General features: G+C 38.6%; 1 protein-coding gene across 4 annotated transcripts in view; it reads left to right on the forward strand.

The window, feature by feature from the left end:
- The window catches only part of ZFPM2 (zinc finger protein, FOG family member 2), a 310759-nt gene extending 295558 nt beyond the window's left edge, over positions 1-15201 (forward strand). For 2 of the 4 annotated variants that reach the window (XM_027891295.1, XM_027891296.1), the window contains 3 exons: positions 4234-4440; positions 8375-8599; positions 11725-15201. In XM_027891295.1, coding sequence (XP_027747096.1) covers positions 4234-4440; positions 8375-8599; positions 11725-14216 — 2924 coding nt within the window. In that variant the 3' untranslated portion in view covers positions 14217-15201. Of the gene's footprint in view, positions 1-275; positions 390-4233; positions 4441-8374; positions 8600-11724 lie in introns of all 4 variants that reach the window. The other 2 variants (XM_027891298.1, XM_027891297.1) reach the window with 2 other exon arrangements.
- The last annotated feature ends 3892 nt before the right edge of the window (positions 15202-19093 follow it).

The raw sequence follows: 19093 nt of genomic DNA on the forward strand, positions 1-19093 counted from the left end.
ATTTATAAGCTTCCTGTTAGGAACCAGATCTGTTTGCACAAGAATCTTGATCATAAACATTACAAAGAACAGTAAGTCCACAGTTTTTCAGGGACATCAGGACCTTATTCTGTCATTTTCATAGAGAGTTGGAGGTTTTTTTTTGGTTTGGGGGGGGGGTTGGGTGCTTTTTTGTGGGTTTTTTTGTTGTTGTTAGGCTTGGTTGGTTGGTTGGTTGGTTGGTTGGTTGGTTGGTTGGTTTTTTATTTAAGGGTGTTGGTGTTTTTTTCAAGCAGCAGAAATATTTGCAGTGAAAGATGTAGACAAAGAAGAGAACCCTGAAATAACCTTTCTATTTGGTGGAAGTTCTGAAGGTATCAGATAACTGCTTCAGTGCCTGATGTCATTTGGTAAAGAACTCACACCAATACAATTGGAATGTAATTTTTTGCTCTGGTTTGCGCAACATGATATTCTTTAACTTTCTCATCTTTCAGTGTTTAAATAAATGAGTATTTTTAATTCCTTGCAATATGAACTAGAAAAAGAGTTCGAATAAATGCATACCATTTACAGAGATCTTCTTACCCCACCACATAAAACCACTAAAACCCCTTTCAGTATAAATGATGTGTGTCTACCCTTGCGTCCTACACACAGGCATCCAACCCTTCCCTTCCTATTGCCTCTGATGGGCAATGTGATTTGTCCTGAGATAAGAACACCAGGTGGGAATTGCCCTAAGACCAGAACACTAGGTGGGAATTGCAGAAGGAACTGCCTGGATTGCTTGCATAATGAACGCATTCCAGAGAGGGGGGAGCTGTGATGATTGTGATTGACTTTGGTACACTGCGGCCTTCAAAAGGGTATAAAATACTGATGGAGACTGGGCCAGCTGGGCAAACTGGTGTCCCAAGGTTGCAGGCAACTTCCAAATGGATTCCCCCCACCCTACCCCGCCCTCGGCAGGGACTCCTGCAGGGTATGTCCAGCCCGAAGATGGGGAACGGTCAGTTTTGTACCGGTGAGTAAAACCACTAAGACTCAGTCACATAGAGAGATAAAATCCTAAAGTAGTTAAATGGGTGCTTTGTTGCTTTTAAATTGTGCATTCTGTTAAGCCAAAGGTTGTAAATTAATCTGTTTGTTTTATAACCCTTTAGATTTGCTTGTACTATATACTGCATTGACAATATTTAGATAATGTATTATCAATAAATCGAATCATAATCATCCACATAGTGTCATACTTCTTGCACCTGACTGAGAGCCTTCCCTCTACTACTGTGCCACAATGGATGACCAGTGTACTCATTATGGGCAAGAAGAGGCCCAGAATCACTGCTGTCTTGCCTTCTAACCAAATCGTATAATCATGACTATTTCAGAGGCACTGTCAGTCACTCATCTCTATTAGAACTTACCTGATTGTTGATCCTTTCTCTTCTGATGCCTGTGTCTGTTTTAGGATCGAAACACTTGGCCTGGTAAAACTTCAGTAGAACAATTTCACTCTTATAGGCTTTTTCTAACAAAAGGAACATTTTTGGTTAAAAAAATCTAACCAGTTTAGTGAGAACTTCATCTTATATAAATAACAGTCCTTTACGTTTCTTTCTGAAATCTTCATGTTTTTGCAAATATTTCCTGCAAACATCTTTCTACCTCCTTCTCATCACCACAGGTATTTGGCTAAGGCTTCCATATTATCATTTTGAAAACCTGTTGTTAACACTACCCATTGCTTTATGAAAAGCTGTTGTGCTCCTGAGAAATTGCTGTATATGTCAGTTTTGTCTTAGCCTGTAGGAAGCAAGAAGTTTTTTCCTGTTTTGTAGCAGCCACCTGTAAGGAAGCCCTTATCTCTGACAAAGGTGTCTGGACAGCATAGTAATTCAAATGATAGTCATGACTGGAACTTCCTATTAAATTTAGAAGCCTCTGCTGGATACTCTGCACTTGACTGACTTGTACTCTTTTTCCTTGACTGTGCAGTAGAAGGCTCAAGAAGACTTCTCTTCCACAGTCTTTCCTTTTTGCATTGAAGGTCAGGGGAGTAAAGTCATTTACATCAATAAAGTCATTTACATTACATCAAGACAGCGGCCCTTGCCTTAACCTGTGCAGGCAAACATAGAAGGGGACAAGTGGTGACTGCACCATGCCCTGTCCCTGTCGTTGACTTTTGCTGCAAAGGTGTTCTGCTTCATTTCCAGTAACTGGAAGAACACATAATTTGGGAGTTTGTCTGGGGATCTAACTCAACACAACATCATGTGCTGATGAAAACATGGGCATGTATGTCATGATCACTTAAATGCCTTATTTCCTATAGAATGGGATGAGAGAAAACGAAATAACAATGTACTTCTTAGGTTTGAATCCTGCTGGGCTGAAGGTTTGTACTCATAGAGTGGATTTCACTTCTGTAGTTTCTAATTACCTTTGTTAAGCCAAGCTGGAGACTGTTGTGCTTCCAAAACTGTCACACATTCCACCCAGCTGTGCCTGCCGTAGGTGTGACAGTCTGCAGGAGATGGGTGGATCAGGCAGCCGGGGTCACTGCTAGCTTCAGCTGTCTGAGTTTAATCTGCTGCTGGACATGAATCAACACCCTGAGGAGCTCTAACACCAGGAGACTGAGTCAGCCTTTTAGCTGATCCAGACTGATTGCAGCTGGAGACCTTTTTTCACTCTTTTTTTGGAGACTGAGTTTGTTTTTTTCCCCCAAGGGTACAGGATGTCGAGATGTTTGCCGGGATAAAGTCTCAGATTTGCACCATTTAATGCTGTAATGTTGGAGGCTAATAAACCTTAGTATTCTTTGGTCCCCTCACATTAAATTTTTTGTAAACTTTGGAGCACCTTCAACTGCTGTATTACTGAAGGGTGGATACAAAGACACTTTTCTGCTTTGAAACTTCTACACCACTTTGAGGTTTAGAGCTTAGCGTATTTTACCACTGAAACACACTGTTACTGATGCTGTTTTGTTTGCTCATCTTTGAAAGCTAATAGACTGGTTTAATTAATTGTCCAAGATTTCTCTAAAACAATGTCCTAATTCTTCCATTTAGCTGTGGCATATCATACACTGTTGTTATCTCCTCTACCAGATTTTTGCAACAAGTTGTTTTAAAACTATAATCTCATTGAGGGGAAAAAAATGAAGTGCAGTTGAAAAGGCAGTTATGCCGAAAGATAAACACAGCAATATTACTTATCAAAACGACTACAGTTTTTGCTTGCCTAATGAATGCAACATATAGCTTTTTCTATATATACAAAACCCAAGGAAAAAAAAAAAAAAGCTTTATAACATATAAAGTATGCAACATTATTTCAGGCATAACTGTATTGGATATGCATCTAGGCCTGAGAGTGTAGATAACACAATATAAGTGCTTTGCCTGTCTAAACATGTTAAATAAATGAGCATTCACTATCGCATTCAAATACATTAGTAGATGTACTCGCATAGTTAATTTTCTTTTTAATGCACTACACGTGACATTTGCTATAGTGTATCTTACTGTTTGATGAAAATTCTTCTACTTCCCCCCTCCCCCCCTTTAAACAGACCTTTATTTGAATAAGCCTTTATGGAACAGATCTTTGGCATATCTTCTTTTCAGGAAGTTCAGTCAGTGTAAGCAGAGATAAAGCAGTCATGTTACGAAGAATATTACATAAGGGAAGATTTTTTAGAGAAAGAGGGTGACAAACATAAGGGAGGGGGAAAACGCCCTTAAGAGGAAATCTGATTTCTTTCTTGCAGCTGTTTGGTTTTATTGAGCTGTGATTTGCTATTCAAAATAAAGTGAACTTGGAGTTATGAAAAAATATACAGGAAGTTTGGTGAAAATAATGATGAGAAAAGTGCTGTATAAATTATTTTCACCTATATCTTGATTCTTGCATTGCTGGCTCTTTAGGAGACAAAATGAAAAAATCAAATTATATGCATGATGCAAATAGTTAGGAAAACTGTCCCCAAACTGTTATCTTTATAAGTGAAAATTCCTATACTGATAGAAGGAAGACACTAAAAGTAAAAATTATATGCCTCTTTACCTTGAATAAGCCATTCAAATTAAAAAAAAAAAAAAAAAAAAAAAAAAAAAAAAAAAAAAAAAAAAAAAAAAAAAAAAAAAAAAAAAAAAAAAGGAGCATGAAGATATGGCACTGCTGTTTTAAGTTCTGGCATCTGATACCATCAATTAAATCTTTCTGCTTTTATGTTTCCTGTAGGAGGGCAGCTTTGGTGTACCACAACCAAGGCCATCTCAGAGGGTGAAGAGCTGATTGCCTTTGTTGTAGATTTTGACTCAAGGCTGCAAGCTGCCAGTCAGATGACTCTCACAGAAGGCATGTATCCCGCACGCCTGCTGGACTCCATACAATTGCTCCCTCAACAAGCTGCAATGGCATCTATTTTGCCTACAGCTATTGTGAACAGTAAGTGATGAATACTATTCTCTGGCGGTTTTTTAGAACAGCAGTACTTTAAGGCACATATGAAGAGCTAATCAGCAATATCGAATTCAAGACCACAGAAACCACACCACAGCTCAAAGCGTGCTTTTTTTCCCCCATCATCTCAGATGAACTCGCAGCTGTAAAAGGAGCAAGTACAGCAGTCTGGCAAGAACCTCACCCAGAGTACCCGACCTGCCCTCGTGTGGACGTTCTGTGATCTGCTGCCAGAGGCAATAGGATGAGAAACTGTTCAAGTAGATAAGATACGTCAGCTAGCTCTCAAAGTCCAGCCTCTGGTGCTGAAGGAAGCTTGTTGCTTACAGCTGCAGCTTCTGGTAATAATTCATGATACTCAGTGGTAGAAAAGAAACACATCTCTTCAGTGGCTATTTTAAAATGCAGCAGAGATCATGCCTTATTTCAGTGGCTATCCAAAAATGTTTTTACGTCCTCTGGTCATCAATACAGTGTTCAATTGAGTGCTGTCCTTAGAGAGGAGGGACATAAATGTTCCTGAACTGGGAAAATTCAGCTTGAATTAAATTTTATATCTTTAGGTTTTTCTTATTACTGCTTTTTACTTTTATACAACCCTAGTTCCTTCCTCATTCTCCTTTCTAAATACTTTTCAAATATATAGGCTGCTACCATGATCCTCACCAGTCATTGCCTATACTTATTGCACATTCTTACCTCTCAGCACTTTGCAAGTCTGTTCATTTAGACTCCATGTTGGATCACTTCTCTGTGCTTCCTGTGGTTTCTAAGTACTATAATTAGTTATAGTTAACTACACAGTATTTCGGGTGTGAAATGCACATGCAAGCACATGGACTGCCACTCAGGCTCACACGTAATAACACTGAGTCTTGAACAGTCACTACACCTCGAAGCTCTTCAGACAGGACTAGTTAAAATATCCATGGTAATGGATATTACCATGTTTTTCTTATGTTGTTGTTGTTTGTTTTTTTGTAAGTGCTTATTTTCTGGGTAAAAAATTCTGATAGCTACACATTTATTGTTAGCCTATTTTAAAAGTTAAACCTTTCAATGTCCAAATCATCTGAGTCCTCCCTTCCAGAGAGTGAGTTACAGCAACCTCATGCCCCTTTGGCTAAGCGAATTCATTTTTACTCCAGTAGTGGGGCAGCTGTGAGCTAATACACCTGTTCACAGAACCAGCAATTAGCATTGTAGAGGACCTTCCCAAAAGAAAGTGCCAGAAGCACCTAAAATGACATGACGTTACCAAAGGTAGGGCAGACCTGTGTTTATAGTCAACAGTTGCAAGGGAGCCACTGGAATGAGTTACCTTGCCTGAAGGGCAAAGACTCATGCACAGCTTGTTTCCGCTAAGGATGATTTCTTGCTTAAATCTACAAGGCCAACTCTGGTCTTTGGCAGAGTGGTCAGATTTCTACAGCATCACATTTCTGGAAACACCTTTGCTGTCAGCACTACCTTTCACAGAGCCCTGGAAAGCCACACTGAACATTGCTAAGTCTAAGTTTATGATCCTTCAGGTCTTTCTATACAGATTTAGCAGCAACTCAGTAATCTCTGTATTCTTGACTCCAGGAGAATGCTTAAATAACAAGTCTCACTTCTCAGAACTTTCCACTCTGCTTCCAACTCTGCCTCTGACCAGATGGGGCTGCTTTCACATCTCACTGTTGAATTGGTAAAATTCAGTTTCAAAACATCAGTTTTGAAGTCTTAAACAAGATGCAAGTCCAGTAATATGCTGAATGCACCTCTAGATTTGTAATGAGACATGTCTTAACATACTTTCTCTAGATCTCTGAAAAAAAAGTCAGTTTCTAGAAAAAGTAGGTGTTTCCTAGCATTTTCTAGTGAAAAAAACCCACCAAAATTAGAATATCACCTTTGGCTCATTCAGCTTGAACTTGAGTGTTTCATTTCCTGAATTGATCTATTTAAATATTTGGAAAATATCCATTGAAACAAATTGAAATATTTTGCTTTTAAATAATTAAAACATTAGCTTCAAGTAGCCTTTATCTATTTTGCGTTATTTTACAGGACTAATTAGTTTCAGATCCCATCCCTATATATTGTTCTTCCTGAAATTCCATCCTCTTACTGTGAAAAACTCCTCAAATGCATTTGGTCTGCTTGGCATATAATGGCAGTCACATATTCACCATGTGTAACTGCAGCTGCAGACTGTCCATGCCATCTAGCCAATAGGAAATAAAGATGGCTAGAAGTCAAATTCATTAAGATAATCAGAAAGTTCAATACTGCAACGGAATGCAGTTAAATGAATTCAAATAGGACTTGTTGACCATATCAGAATTTCCTATTACTACTTTTGGACTTTCTCTTCTGTGGAAACCTCATTGGTTCAACTTTTTTAAACCATTTAAAGCCAAAAGCAAATGTTGAAATGTCAGCTTTAACACTAGGTGGACATTTTAAATGATGCAAGCTACATTGGTAATGTTTTAATAGTGGTCTATATTGGAATACTAACTGGTCCATTAAGTGGTTGTGTCTTAAATCCATGCACAATTATTCAGTGGCAAAGGGAAAAATAGAAACTGGTAGTGGTATAAATACTTTCTGCAAATTTATGAGCAAAAAAATAGACAAGTATTAGCAATGCAGTCAGAGAAGCAAACTAAGCAATGTAAACTTTGGCTGCATTTGTAAATATTTGGCAAATAAAAGATTCATCCATTTCAGTGGGTTGGAGTCTTCAACTTTCTTTACCCAAAGGAATTGGATTTAGAGAGTTGTCCTATACACTTCAACATTTGATATTAAACATAAATTGTCACAAATTATAATGAATTACGTCATCAGGTACACATGCCATGTTTTCAGAACAACCAGCTATTCTTCAAGACTATTAATTACAATCTTTAGAAGTTTCTTGCATTCTGAAGTTGGGGGAGTTTTGATGTAGACCAAGATGTGTATTGATGTCGACTGCAGTTGCCTGATCGTGAAGTCAGCTGTCACTGTCTGGATTCACTCTAAATTTTATGTCAAAAACGGGTGAGAAATGTCCTGACCAGATGCAGAGAATTATGCTAGGCCTATGGCAACACCTGTAATGTACCTGTGAATGGCCAAGTGTTGACTGACTTAAGCCAAAAGTACAGAAGGGACTGTTCTTGTGATTTAACTATAAACAAGTTCTAATGCTCAAGTGTGGACCCTGTCACAGTTTAATTTACTCATGTAGATGTGCCCAAAAAGGGCAGGGATTTTGTCTTGTTCTTACTGATAGGATGGAAGGTTCAGCTTTCAGAAAGGTCAAACGTGCCTTTTGTCCTTATAAGACAGATACATGATGTACTGTAAAGGTGTTTTCTGACAGGATATTAGCAACCAAATATCTGTCCACTTGGTGGAAATACACCATATGCATTATTATTATTATTATTATTATCAGATCAACAGGATCTTACAGTAATAACTGCATAAGCATTCTGAAAATACATGTTCTTCGGAATGATCTGCAGATAGCACCCAAAAATTCCAAGGCCCAGAGCTGAAAAGACTTGTGCACACAGGAAAAAAAAAAAACACAATTGAAAAGTGTCCCCTACTGAGTAGTCATGTATTGAAAACACAGCTTAGTTATTGAATTAGTACTGTATGTTCCCAACAAACATCTAATTTAATTCCATTTTTTAAAATAATTATGTGCCAAACCCTTTTCTTTATGCAACTATTTTTAAAATATTCTTTTGAAACAAACAATTGTCTCACACATTAAGTCTCTCATCTGCAAGGGACATTTTAATAAACCCATGCTTCTGCTTCCAATATTTTATTAAATAAATATGTGTTTAATGGGGAAGGGGGGTGAACTATAGTACTTGGTTGGCACCAAGTGCACCGTGGCTAATCTACACCTGCATATATTTACTTGTAGAGGACATATTCCCTTGCAAATCCTGTGGCATTTGGTACCGAAGTGAGCGGAACCTGCAGGCCCATCTCATGTATTACTGCAGTGGGAGGCAAAGAGAGGGGCCACAACTGTCAGAGGAGAGTGAAGACAGTGCTCAGCAGATATCCAGTGTCTGCCCCTTTCCACAGTGCACCAAAAGTTTTTCGAATGCAAGAGCTCTGGAAATGCACCTAAATTCTCACAGTGGTAAGTACCCTGTATCTTCATGGACCGTCTTCTAGATTTAGCTATTTGAAAAGTTATTCACTGTAGACATTCAGTGGATCAATGTCTCTCCAAACATATGCAAACATTGCATGTAGATACTACCAAAATGTCAACAGTTTCTGACCTATGTCTTACACCAAACACCTCTCCAAGGTAACTAGAGTAATTTCTATTATCTACTAATCCTAATCTGAATACTGTCTCTCTCTTAATATGTGTATACACAGGTACAGGCAGCATTTCTTTACTGGTGAAGGCATGATCAAGAATTCAGACACAATCAATTACTTTGGGATTCTGTCTACCAGACATGAGTTGGCTAGAGTACAGTCTCCACCTGCCCTATTGTGATGCTCAGGAGGGAAATACACACAATCAGAGAGCAAGACATTTTGAAGTAGGATCTTAGTGTCCAAGAGTAGACTTCTTAGCCAGAAGGCTTTAAGACCACGGTCCAAAACTCTGTGCTTTTACCGGGACACTTGTTTCATAAAAAACTTCTTGTTTGATAACCATATTCTTTTCTCTTCTAATAAGTATAATATGGCGATAGTATTTCAGAATCACAGAAACAAAGGATCACAGGATTGCTTAGATTGGAAAAGACCTCTGAGATCATGAAGGCCATCTGTTAAGCCAGCACTGCCAAGTCCATCACTAAACTATGCCCCTAAGCACCGCATCAGCAGATCAGTGTGGATGACCAATTTTAAATTGAATTAAGGCTGCAAACACAAGTGAGTTTGCAGGACATTCTTCACTGGAGTTTTCAGCAGCAGAGAAAACCTAAAAATAAGAAAGACTGCAGTGTCAGTGTGTGGCGTGTTGGCTTTCTGGTGTACAGAGCTGTGTCTGGAAAGATGCAAGGGCTTTACAGGTGTCCCTAATCCTCCTGGTAAATGAATGGAGTCTAAAGGACACTAATGAGTGCTTTAGTCATAGAAGAAAGCCTTATTCAGCTGCTGTGTAAAAGCTCCTGGGGCGTTGGGAATCTATTCTGTGGATTTGGTGAAGTGAAAAACATTCCTCTGATACTTGGGCAGCAATTGCAAATCCAGAAGGCATCATATTGCCTTGGAGGTGTTTGTTACCTCCCAGAGCAGGACTAGAAGGGTGCTGAGTGAAAGCTTCTTTATACTGACAACACAGACAACCCTTCAGTTAGAGGTCAACAAGCCATTCAGTTAGAGGTCAGATTTTTTTGTGCTTCAGATCTTAACTTTGAATATCAGGCTATTGCCATTTTCTGTCTGTTGCCTAGCAAATATTTCACTGTTCAGTGAACCAGCAAAACCATTGGCTACAGCAGCTTCAACAAGAGTAGGTGAATGCAGCCCAACATGTCTTACAGCCTAGTAATTATAACCTGGTACTCTGAGAAGATAACAGAATAATTTCTCCCCAAGCAGAGGAAAACTCTGAAATCCTAGCCATTGTGCAAAAGATTTGCTTCAGCTATTTGCATTCAGTGACATACCATTGGCTTAGGTGTCCAGGGTTTAGAGCTATGAGCTGTGAACGACCCTGTCTGCTTGTAATCTAGAGATAAGCATCAGTGTAGGTATCTCTTAGAACAGAGGCTGGACCTCAGGCTGTTCCCTTTCTTTTTAGTCGTAAACCAGTCTGCTCAATCATTCTTTCTTTCAGATCCTGTCAGTCTTAATTTTTCTATACAGATTATCACACCTTTTGCATCCCTTTTCCAAATGCCCTGTAACCTTTGGAAGCCCTGAGTTCTCTTCAACTTCTGTTACTGGTCCCGCTGGAAGCTCTAGTGGATGCGCACCACTGGAACAGGGAGCCCTGACTCAAAATGCAAAATCCATTGACATCCTGCTCTCACTGTACCACATGATGGGGAAGCATATGAAGCACCATCTTGTGGCAGTGGAGGAGCTAAAGCCTTGTAAAGCCTCCTTGGGAAGAAGTGCCTGATGGAAGCAAGCACTGATAAAAATGCTCTGTATCGCCTTGGTTCTCTTCTGGCCTCTGCAGCCAAGATCAGGCCAAATTTCAAATGTCATTCACAACCTGGGGAATCACTGATGCTAGGGGAAAAGGGAGGACCTCCAGATACGACAGAGTGACTTCCCACAGAGTGAGCTGCAGTATTCTTACAGTTTTATTTTGACCAACTACCACCAACCTAATTTATGTAACTAAGGTGTGGTATATGTGTTGATGTGTAGGCAGAGCAAATACTCATTTTTAATTCTATCATCCCTACCAATATTTTTTCATGTTTTATTTTCTAAAAGGTAACCAGAATCCTTGTTGTTGCAGTAAAGAAATTTAGTCTTATCTCTTTTTAAAGCATTTTCTGTTTCACAATTTCATGAAATATGGGGGGTTTTGTTTAATCAGTGGCTGTAAGATGGCTTTGAATGTACTGATATTGATGGGGAAAGTGGTAGTGATTACATGAGGAAAAGGTGTTGTATTATAGCAGTAGTTGCCAATGGCCATTATATGTGGTAGATAAAGATGTCAGTGAAGCTGTGTCTTACTGCTCCTCCTCCCTTCACAATGAACACAATTTATCAGTCCTTTCTGATGATGATAGATCTGTAGCCTGTTCCCACACTACAACCAACCCATGCAAGCAAAAAGCTCAGCATCAATAATGCTCAAAATGCTACTTCTATGTTGTCTGTGGCTTTCAGGTACTCTTGAGGGCTGTACCTCAAGCCGTATTACAACCTTGAACCTCTTGACCTTGATGTGCTTTCTGTGCATTCAAAATTTCCAGTGACTGTGTATGGGGAACATTATGTTTCCTTTTAGTTGTAACTGTAATTTCGAAGACTTTTTCATTTACAATAAGTTCAGTCTATTTTTATCTTTTCACTTGTTCTTTCCCTTCAGTTCTGCTGAATGCATGCAAATACTAAGGCTCTCCAAAGCAGAGCAGAAGTCTGGGAATAACCTCTAGCAGTTTGAGGAAAGACCAATTCAAGTACTTTCAGGGTGACTAATGCCATCTCATCAGAAGAAAATCAGTAATTCTCACTGTGTTTGTACCTTTTGTGCAATTGATTCTCCAATACTCCTCATGAGAGACAAAATGGTCACTTTATTTTGTATTTTACTTGTCTTTTCTATAGGAGTGAAAATGGAGGAATTTCTCCCGCCCGGTGCTAGTCTTAAATGCACAGTTTGTACTTACACTGCAGACTCAGTGATTAACTTTCATCAGCACCTGTTCTCACATCTTACTCAAGCTGCCTTTAGATGCAATCACTGCCATTTTGGCTTCCAAACTCAGAGGGAGCTACTGCAGCACCAAGAGTTGCATGTCTCTGGCAACAAAATCCAGAGAGAAAGTGACATTGAACACTCTCCAAGTGGAAATGAAGAAGGTTTACAGCCAGCAACGGACCTGTTGAGCAGAAATGATGTTCCCCAGAGCCAAAAGACCATGCAGACTAAAGATGCAAGTTCTGATACAGAGCTTGATAAATGTGAAAAAAAGGCTCCACTTTTCCTTCCAAACCAGAGGCCAGAAACACAACCTGCAGCAAACAAGCAGAGTTTTTCATATACTAAAATAAAATCTGAACCATCCAGTCCAAGACTTGCTTCATCACCTGTTCAGCCTAATATTGGCCCTTCTTTCCCAATGGGACCTTTTCTTTCCCAGTTTGCTTTTCCCCAAGACATCACTGTGGTTCCTCAGGCTTCAGAGATATTAGCCAAAATGTCAGAACTGGTCCATCGAAGGCTGAGGCATGGAAGTAGCAATTATCCTCCTGTAATTTACAGTCCTCTGATGCCTAAAGGGGCTACATGTTTTGAGTGCAACATAACATTCAATAATTTGGACAACTACTTGGTTCACAAAAAGCACTACTGCAGCAGCCGATGGCAGCAGATGGCAAAGTCACCAGATTTTTCCAGTGTTCCAGAAAAAATGCCAGAAGCTGTAAGTCCCAGTAATGGTCAAAGCTCTATAAACATTCTGAATACAGCTCCTCACACATCAGATCCAGAGAATCAACTTCTGCAGACGTCTTGCATAAACTCTTCCAGTGTTTTAGATTTGATTGGGCCAAACAATAAAAGTCACGAAAAAGACTTTACTGCACAACCCAAGAAGTTGTCAACTGCAAGCAATAGTGATGAGAAGATAAACGGAAAACCTTCTGATGTGAAAAATCCCAATGCTCCTTTAGTAGAGGGTGAGAGTGACCCTAACAAGACCACATGTGAAGCTTGTAATATTACCTTCAGCAGACATGAAACCTACATGGTCCACAAGCAGTATTACTGTGCTACTCGCCATGATCCCCCACTGAAGAGGTCCGCTTCCAACAAAGTGCCTGCCATGCAGAGAACAATGCGTACTCGGAAGCGAAGGAAGATGTATGAGATGTGCCTGCCAGAGCAAGAGCAAAGGCCACCGCTAGTTCAACAGCGATTTCTAGAAGTGGCTAATCTTGGCAATCCTTGTACGTCTACTCAAGAGTCAACAGAGGGCCTTGGAGATTGTTACCATCCACGATGTGATATCTTTCCAGGAATAGTCTCAAAACATCTGGAAACATCACTGTCTATTAACAAGTGTGTTCCAGTTTCAAAGTGTGATACTCCGCACTCCACCGTATCTTGCTTGGAGATGGATGTGCCAATAGATCTCAGTAAAAAATGCTTACCCCCGTCGGAGAGGACATCCACTTCTCCCAAAAGGCTGCTGGACTACCATGAGTGCACTGTATGCAAGATCAGTTTTAACAAGGTAGAGAACTACCTGGCTCACAAGCAGAATTTTTGCCCTGTCACTGCCCATCAGCGCAGTGACCTGGGACAAATCGACAGTAAGGTGTTTCAAAACCCAGAAAGTGAAAGAAATAGCCCAGATGTCAGTTATGAGAGAAGCATAATCAAATGTGAGAAAAATGGAAACTCGAAACAGTCCTCTCCTAATGGAAACTTATTTTCCACACACTTAGCAACACTTCAAGGACTAAAAGTCTTTAGTGAAGCGGCCCAGCTTATTGCAACAAAAGAAGAAAACAAACATTTGTTTCTTCCACAATGCCTTTACCCTGGAGCAATAAAGAAAGCTAAAGGAGCAGATCAGCTTTCTCCATATTATGGAATAAAGCCAAGTGATTACATTTCTGGTTCTCTCGTCATTCATAATACTGATCTAGATCAAAGCACAAATACAGAAAGTGAATCTCCTAAAGGCCAGGCGCCTTCAAATGGATGTGCTGTGCAGAAGAAAGAATCTCTTCCGCTACTGCCGAAAAACCGAGGCATGGTAATAGTTAATGGGGGACTAAAACAGGAGGAAAGACCTGCCACTAACCCACAGCAAGAGAACATTTCCCAGAATCCACCACATGAAGATGGGCACAAGTCTCCTTCTTGGATCTCTGAGAACCCCTTAACTGCAAATGAAAATGTCTCTCCAGCAATTCCTACAGCAGAGGAACAGTTGTCTAGTATAGCTAAAGGTGTGAATGGCTCTACCCAGGCTCCAAGCAGTGGAAAGTACTGCCGACTGTGTGACATCCAGTTCAACAATCTTTCAAACTTTATAACTCATAAGAAGTTTTATTGCTCTTCACACGCAGCAGAACATGTCAAATGAAACAATCGGTCACCTTTGGTACCTATGTTTAGCATACTGTTCCATACAGTTTAAAGAAAGCTGTTTGAATTACATCTGGACAATCAGGAGATTTCACTATTGCTGAGTTGAAGACTTAAAGGTGTAATTTCATTACAGTCCATTAGTAAAGTGTATTATTGGTGCCATTTTCAAAAATATTAATTTATTTTACCAGCAGTATTCATAGCTGTAGTTATGTTATTTTTATTTAAAAACTTTATATTAAAGTCATTTGTAATGTTATTGTATAGTTATTGTGTAGCACATATGGTTTGCACTGTATAGTAGATTTTAAAGAAAATAGTCGCAAACAATACAGAAAAGCATTTTAGAAATAGCTTCAAAAGCACTTGTGTATCCTGATTTTTTTTCTTATATGCTGTTGCAGATATGTATGTGCTAAAATATAACTTGCAAAGAAGTTTCAACTATGCTGTGAAGTTCGCCTTAAAAATTTCAATTTTTTGAACAATTGGGCTCAGTTTGCACTTTATATTTTAGCAGATACATTACCTTAGTCATTAGGCTTTGCATTTGTATGTAGCGGTATGTTTCTGTCCACTTTCTTAATCTGAAACGTACGTTAAATGAAGATGGCATTTTCTTTCTTGTATAGTACTTGTATTTTCTTTCGCTGATGCATCTCTGTCTCAATTTTTAAACCTTTGCTGTTAAATGCAATACTTTATAAAGAATGAACAAAATTACTGGAAGCAGTATTGTAAGTAATGAGGTCATATCAATCAGTTTTATCTTTTGAAAGGCACAGTCCAAAACAAAACCTAAACTCAATGCTGCAATTATGAATCTAATTCATATATAAGATATATTTAAATATAAGAGTAGCAATACTGCAACTGGTGATCACAAAGATAATGTTCTACTTCTGATAGAAATAATTTCTCAACAAATGTTGTTACTATGCATGTATATGGATGGAATAAAATTCCAGATCATTGGAGAAGTTTGGCAGTAATTTCTTTAAACTTGTTTTATTCTCTTATTCAAGATGCATTTAGAGCTCACGAACTGTAACGAATATCTTAGGAACAGGCTAACGTTGCCTCCTCTTCAATGGAAGCAAAGTGTTCAAAGAGAAAATGAGTACAAAGGATGCCTCCACTTCCAGGGAGTCCCTGCTGAAAGGTCACTAGTGCAACTAAGTTTAAGACAACTTAGTGAACTAAAGGTTAAATGTGAGGGTCTGAAACCAGGAAGGCTGTTCTCTTTACTGATGCCAAGGAACCCTGGCAGTATCACTATGTCAAAATCAGTGGAACAATTCCCTTTCCTAACACCTCTGATATGATTCTTCTTGTGTTCAGTGTTCTTATATGAAAAAAAAATAGCATTCATTTAATAGAATAGCAGATTGCTCCACTATTTCAGTATAGAAATACAATTCAATAATTTATGTTATATTAAAATCTGAACTAAGGTAAAATTAATACCCTTCACTTGCAATTGTTCAGTCTCCTGTACACCATTTTAATAAAAAAATTGTTATTATAAAAGTGGCTTATTGATGCACTTTCATCCTACAAATTTGAAAGCAAAACTGTGACCCGAATAGTTACATAAACAGTTGTATTTATTTTAGTCCTGTATCAGCCAAAAAGCCAACTCAGAACAAACTACCTAAAAGGATGGTATTTCAGCTGAACAGCCAGTTGGAGACTAGCATAAGAGCACGCAATGCCATTGACTTTCAGCAACCCCATCTCTGCCTACTTTGTAACTGAAACTGTTCTTTTTCTTTTTTTGTAAGTTTAGGTACACATGATCCAGTAGCAAAAAGAAGAAACTCTTCAAAAAATATTATTAACAACCTTGCTGGATAACTGGGCCTTAAATACAGATCAAGAGTGCTTAAAATTGTGTTAATTGTCACGTGCAACAAAGATAACAAATGTATACATCAATTCTGTAGGCCCAAAATTGGTCCTATAACAACAAATATGTTGCGTAATAAGACTTGAGAAGGAGAAAAAGCATTACAATCATAGGGAGAATAAAATAGACAAATTGTTCATGATTCTCAATCAAATACTTGTTAGAAAATAGCACACCAGTATATCTAAGACTCCACAGTATTTTAGATAGATGGTACCTTTTGGCTTTTTTGGTGGCAAATGTTATTTTGAAGGTTATCCATTATGAAAAATGGTTTAAAAAAATAGGTAATTACATCTGGATTAAAATAACCTCATTCTGAGAGATTTACATGCATAGATGAAAACTTTTTAGGTGAAGCTGGTCAGAAAGCCACAGGTAGTGTAATTTACAATTGCTGGGCTCTGGGAGTCTGTATAGACTGTGAGAAAGTAAAGGAGAATATCAGGGTTGAAGGGAATACCTAGCTGAAAAGTGATGCCGAAAGGGAAAAGCCTTATCAAAAAACATTTCTGATCCAGAAATGCTGAGGGTACCTGATACATTCCAGAGGTAAATTAAAGCCTGCCATGCTGCATTATATTCTTCCCACTGGCTAGTCCAATTGCTTTCACACAACAGAATAATTCTGGTAGTGTTTTCTCTTTATAAATCACCTATTTGGTTAACTGGTCCCATTTTCACAAGTTAAAAACAAGTGCAACCTGTATATCTGTGGGCACAAAGTTGCTCAATTTTACACACATTTTATACATTTTACTCACTTCACAGGAACAACTGGCAAGCCTGACACATGCTAAACTCCAAAGTTGTCACACTCTGAAAGTAAAACTCTACATTAGCTAGGTGGGTAGCAGATACTGACATTTGATTTCTTCTACATTTGTTAAAAATATAAAAACATTTAATAGAAGAAGCTGCTCTTATAGATGGGCATGTTTTCCCATAATCTTTCCCATAATACACTGTTTTTAATTGTTTCTTTATTGTGCTAATTTTTCAATTTGTTCATGTAAAATAAAAGCATAAACACTCTGATCAGCCAGAAATCTCTCTCCTATCTCTTAAACCAGTTTGCACAACACTGCCCTAATCCTAATCAAGGTGGGGGCTTGAAGCACATCTGTTTAAATTATATTGTTTACAGGAATTAGCTACTTAAATCTGTTTTCTGATCAAGGGGGAGTTTTGTATTCTCTTTAGATTATATCTACATGTTTGTTTAGGTGATAAACTGCCTATTGCTAAAAACTTCTCTTCAATATAGACTCTTCCCAAGTTCTTCTTTTAGGTTTTGTAGGTTTATTAATTATTTATCAAATCACCTATGCGAAGGGAGTCCATTCTTAGTGAGTCTTTGACACCTGGAACTCAGCAGGAAGGCAGAGCATGTCAGTTAAATGTTCTGGATCTGTTAATCTCTGTCAGCTGGAGTCAGTGTATAAGTCTTTAGAACGGTTGAGTAGAGATGAATAGCTCAACAACAGGCATTAAAATATTTCCTGATTTTATGTTACAAAAAATAAAATTGCTTCATGTGAAGACTTATATTTAGAGGATAGTAAAGCATATTACTAAAAGCTAATGTCTTCTTGTATTGAATTAATTGTTATGTTAGGATACTGGTGACATTTTCTCATTATTGCAAATAATCATAAAACTTCAACATTGGTATTTGATGCGGGTCCACACTCCTAAGTTTCTCAGTCTCTCATAACTAGATAACTGTTGACTATTTCCATTGTCTGACATACTATCTGCAGGAATGTAGCAGTCACATCCCAAACACATTCTAAGAGGATGTGTAAGGTGATTTCTGCCTTGTACAATAAATGCTGCACCCGTGGCAAATGTAGAATGAAAAAAAAAAACCCTAAAAAACTGATGTAGAGATTAAATTAAAAAATCAAATCAATTCCAGCACCACCATCAAGGTGAGGTGTAGGTGGGCTAATTCACCCTACTGAATGTACATACATAAACTATGAACCAGAATCTATTCTAAAATGGTGGAACTCGGGTGGAGCTCTTAGTGGCCTGGAAAACCTGGCTTAAAGAAAATTTCGTGGTGAGTATAATGGAAAAAGTGTGGTGTGGGATAATCTTATTGAGGGGCAAAGAAGATAAGGGAAAAGGGAATCAGCACTGTATTAATCCAGTGAGTGTAGTATGGGTACACTGATGGCTGCAGAAGGCAGCAATTACAAGGCATCAGCACTATAAAAATGCTACATGTCTCAGGAGGCCTGTTGAGAAAGGCTAAAATACCAGTGAGACAAAATCCTTGGAAGATCACTCCCAGTGCAAAGGTTCTGGCTTCCGTTGCGTCTCCTTTTCCACAAGGCTGACATTGGGGAAGAGAACCACAACTTTTCCCACCTTCCAGGTCACCTTCACAGCTGGGACATTATGCTGCCATGAACTCAGGACAGACATGCACAGAACAGATATGTGTACCCCTATTGTAAATTAGAGTCAAATCAAATACCCAGGCTTCAGTGGTGTTAGCCTGTGAGCACACCTGGTCCTCCCCACTGAGTGTCTTCCATATAGGTCACCAGACCTCTTAGAGCCACAGCAAAATGAACTAAAATAATACTAATGGCACTTCTGTATGGAGTAAAACAGGACAACGGAAGGGAGGTGTGTAGGAAATCTACAATCATATAATTAAAGTTTCTTCATAAAATAGCAGCATGAGATGAATGAATTTTGACTGGAAGGGTGAGATGAGCTGTTGTGCTGGGGTGAGCAGGAAACTAATTCTGACAGTTTCAACTTCTAAATATATGGGGTTTTTTTACTATATACACAGACATACACTTATGTATAACACACATTTACATATAGAAACACAGTTATGTATACACATAGAGATGAGAATATGTCCAAACCTAAACTAGATTAAGAAGTTAGACCAAGCACCTCAATGAGGTGATTAGACAAATCCTTTGTTGCAGAAG

The sequence above is a fragment of the Empidonax traillii genome, unplaced genomic scaffold (assembly GCF_003031625.1).
Source record: "Empidonax traillii isolate 1590-97213 ecotype Southwest subspecies unplaced genomic scaffold, ASM303162v1 scaffold318:size782537, whole genome shotgun sequence".
In the NCBI taxonomy this organism is placed as follows: domain Eukaryota; kingdom Metazoa; phylum Chordata; class Aves; order Passeriformes; family Tyrannidae; genus Empidonax; species Empidonax traillii.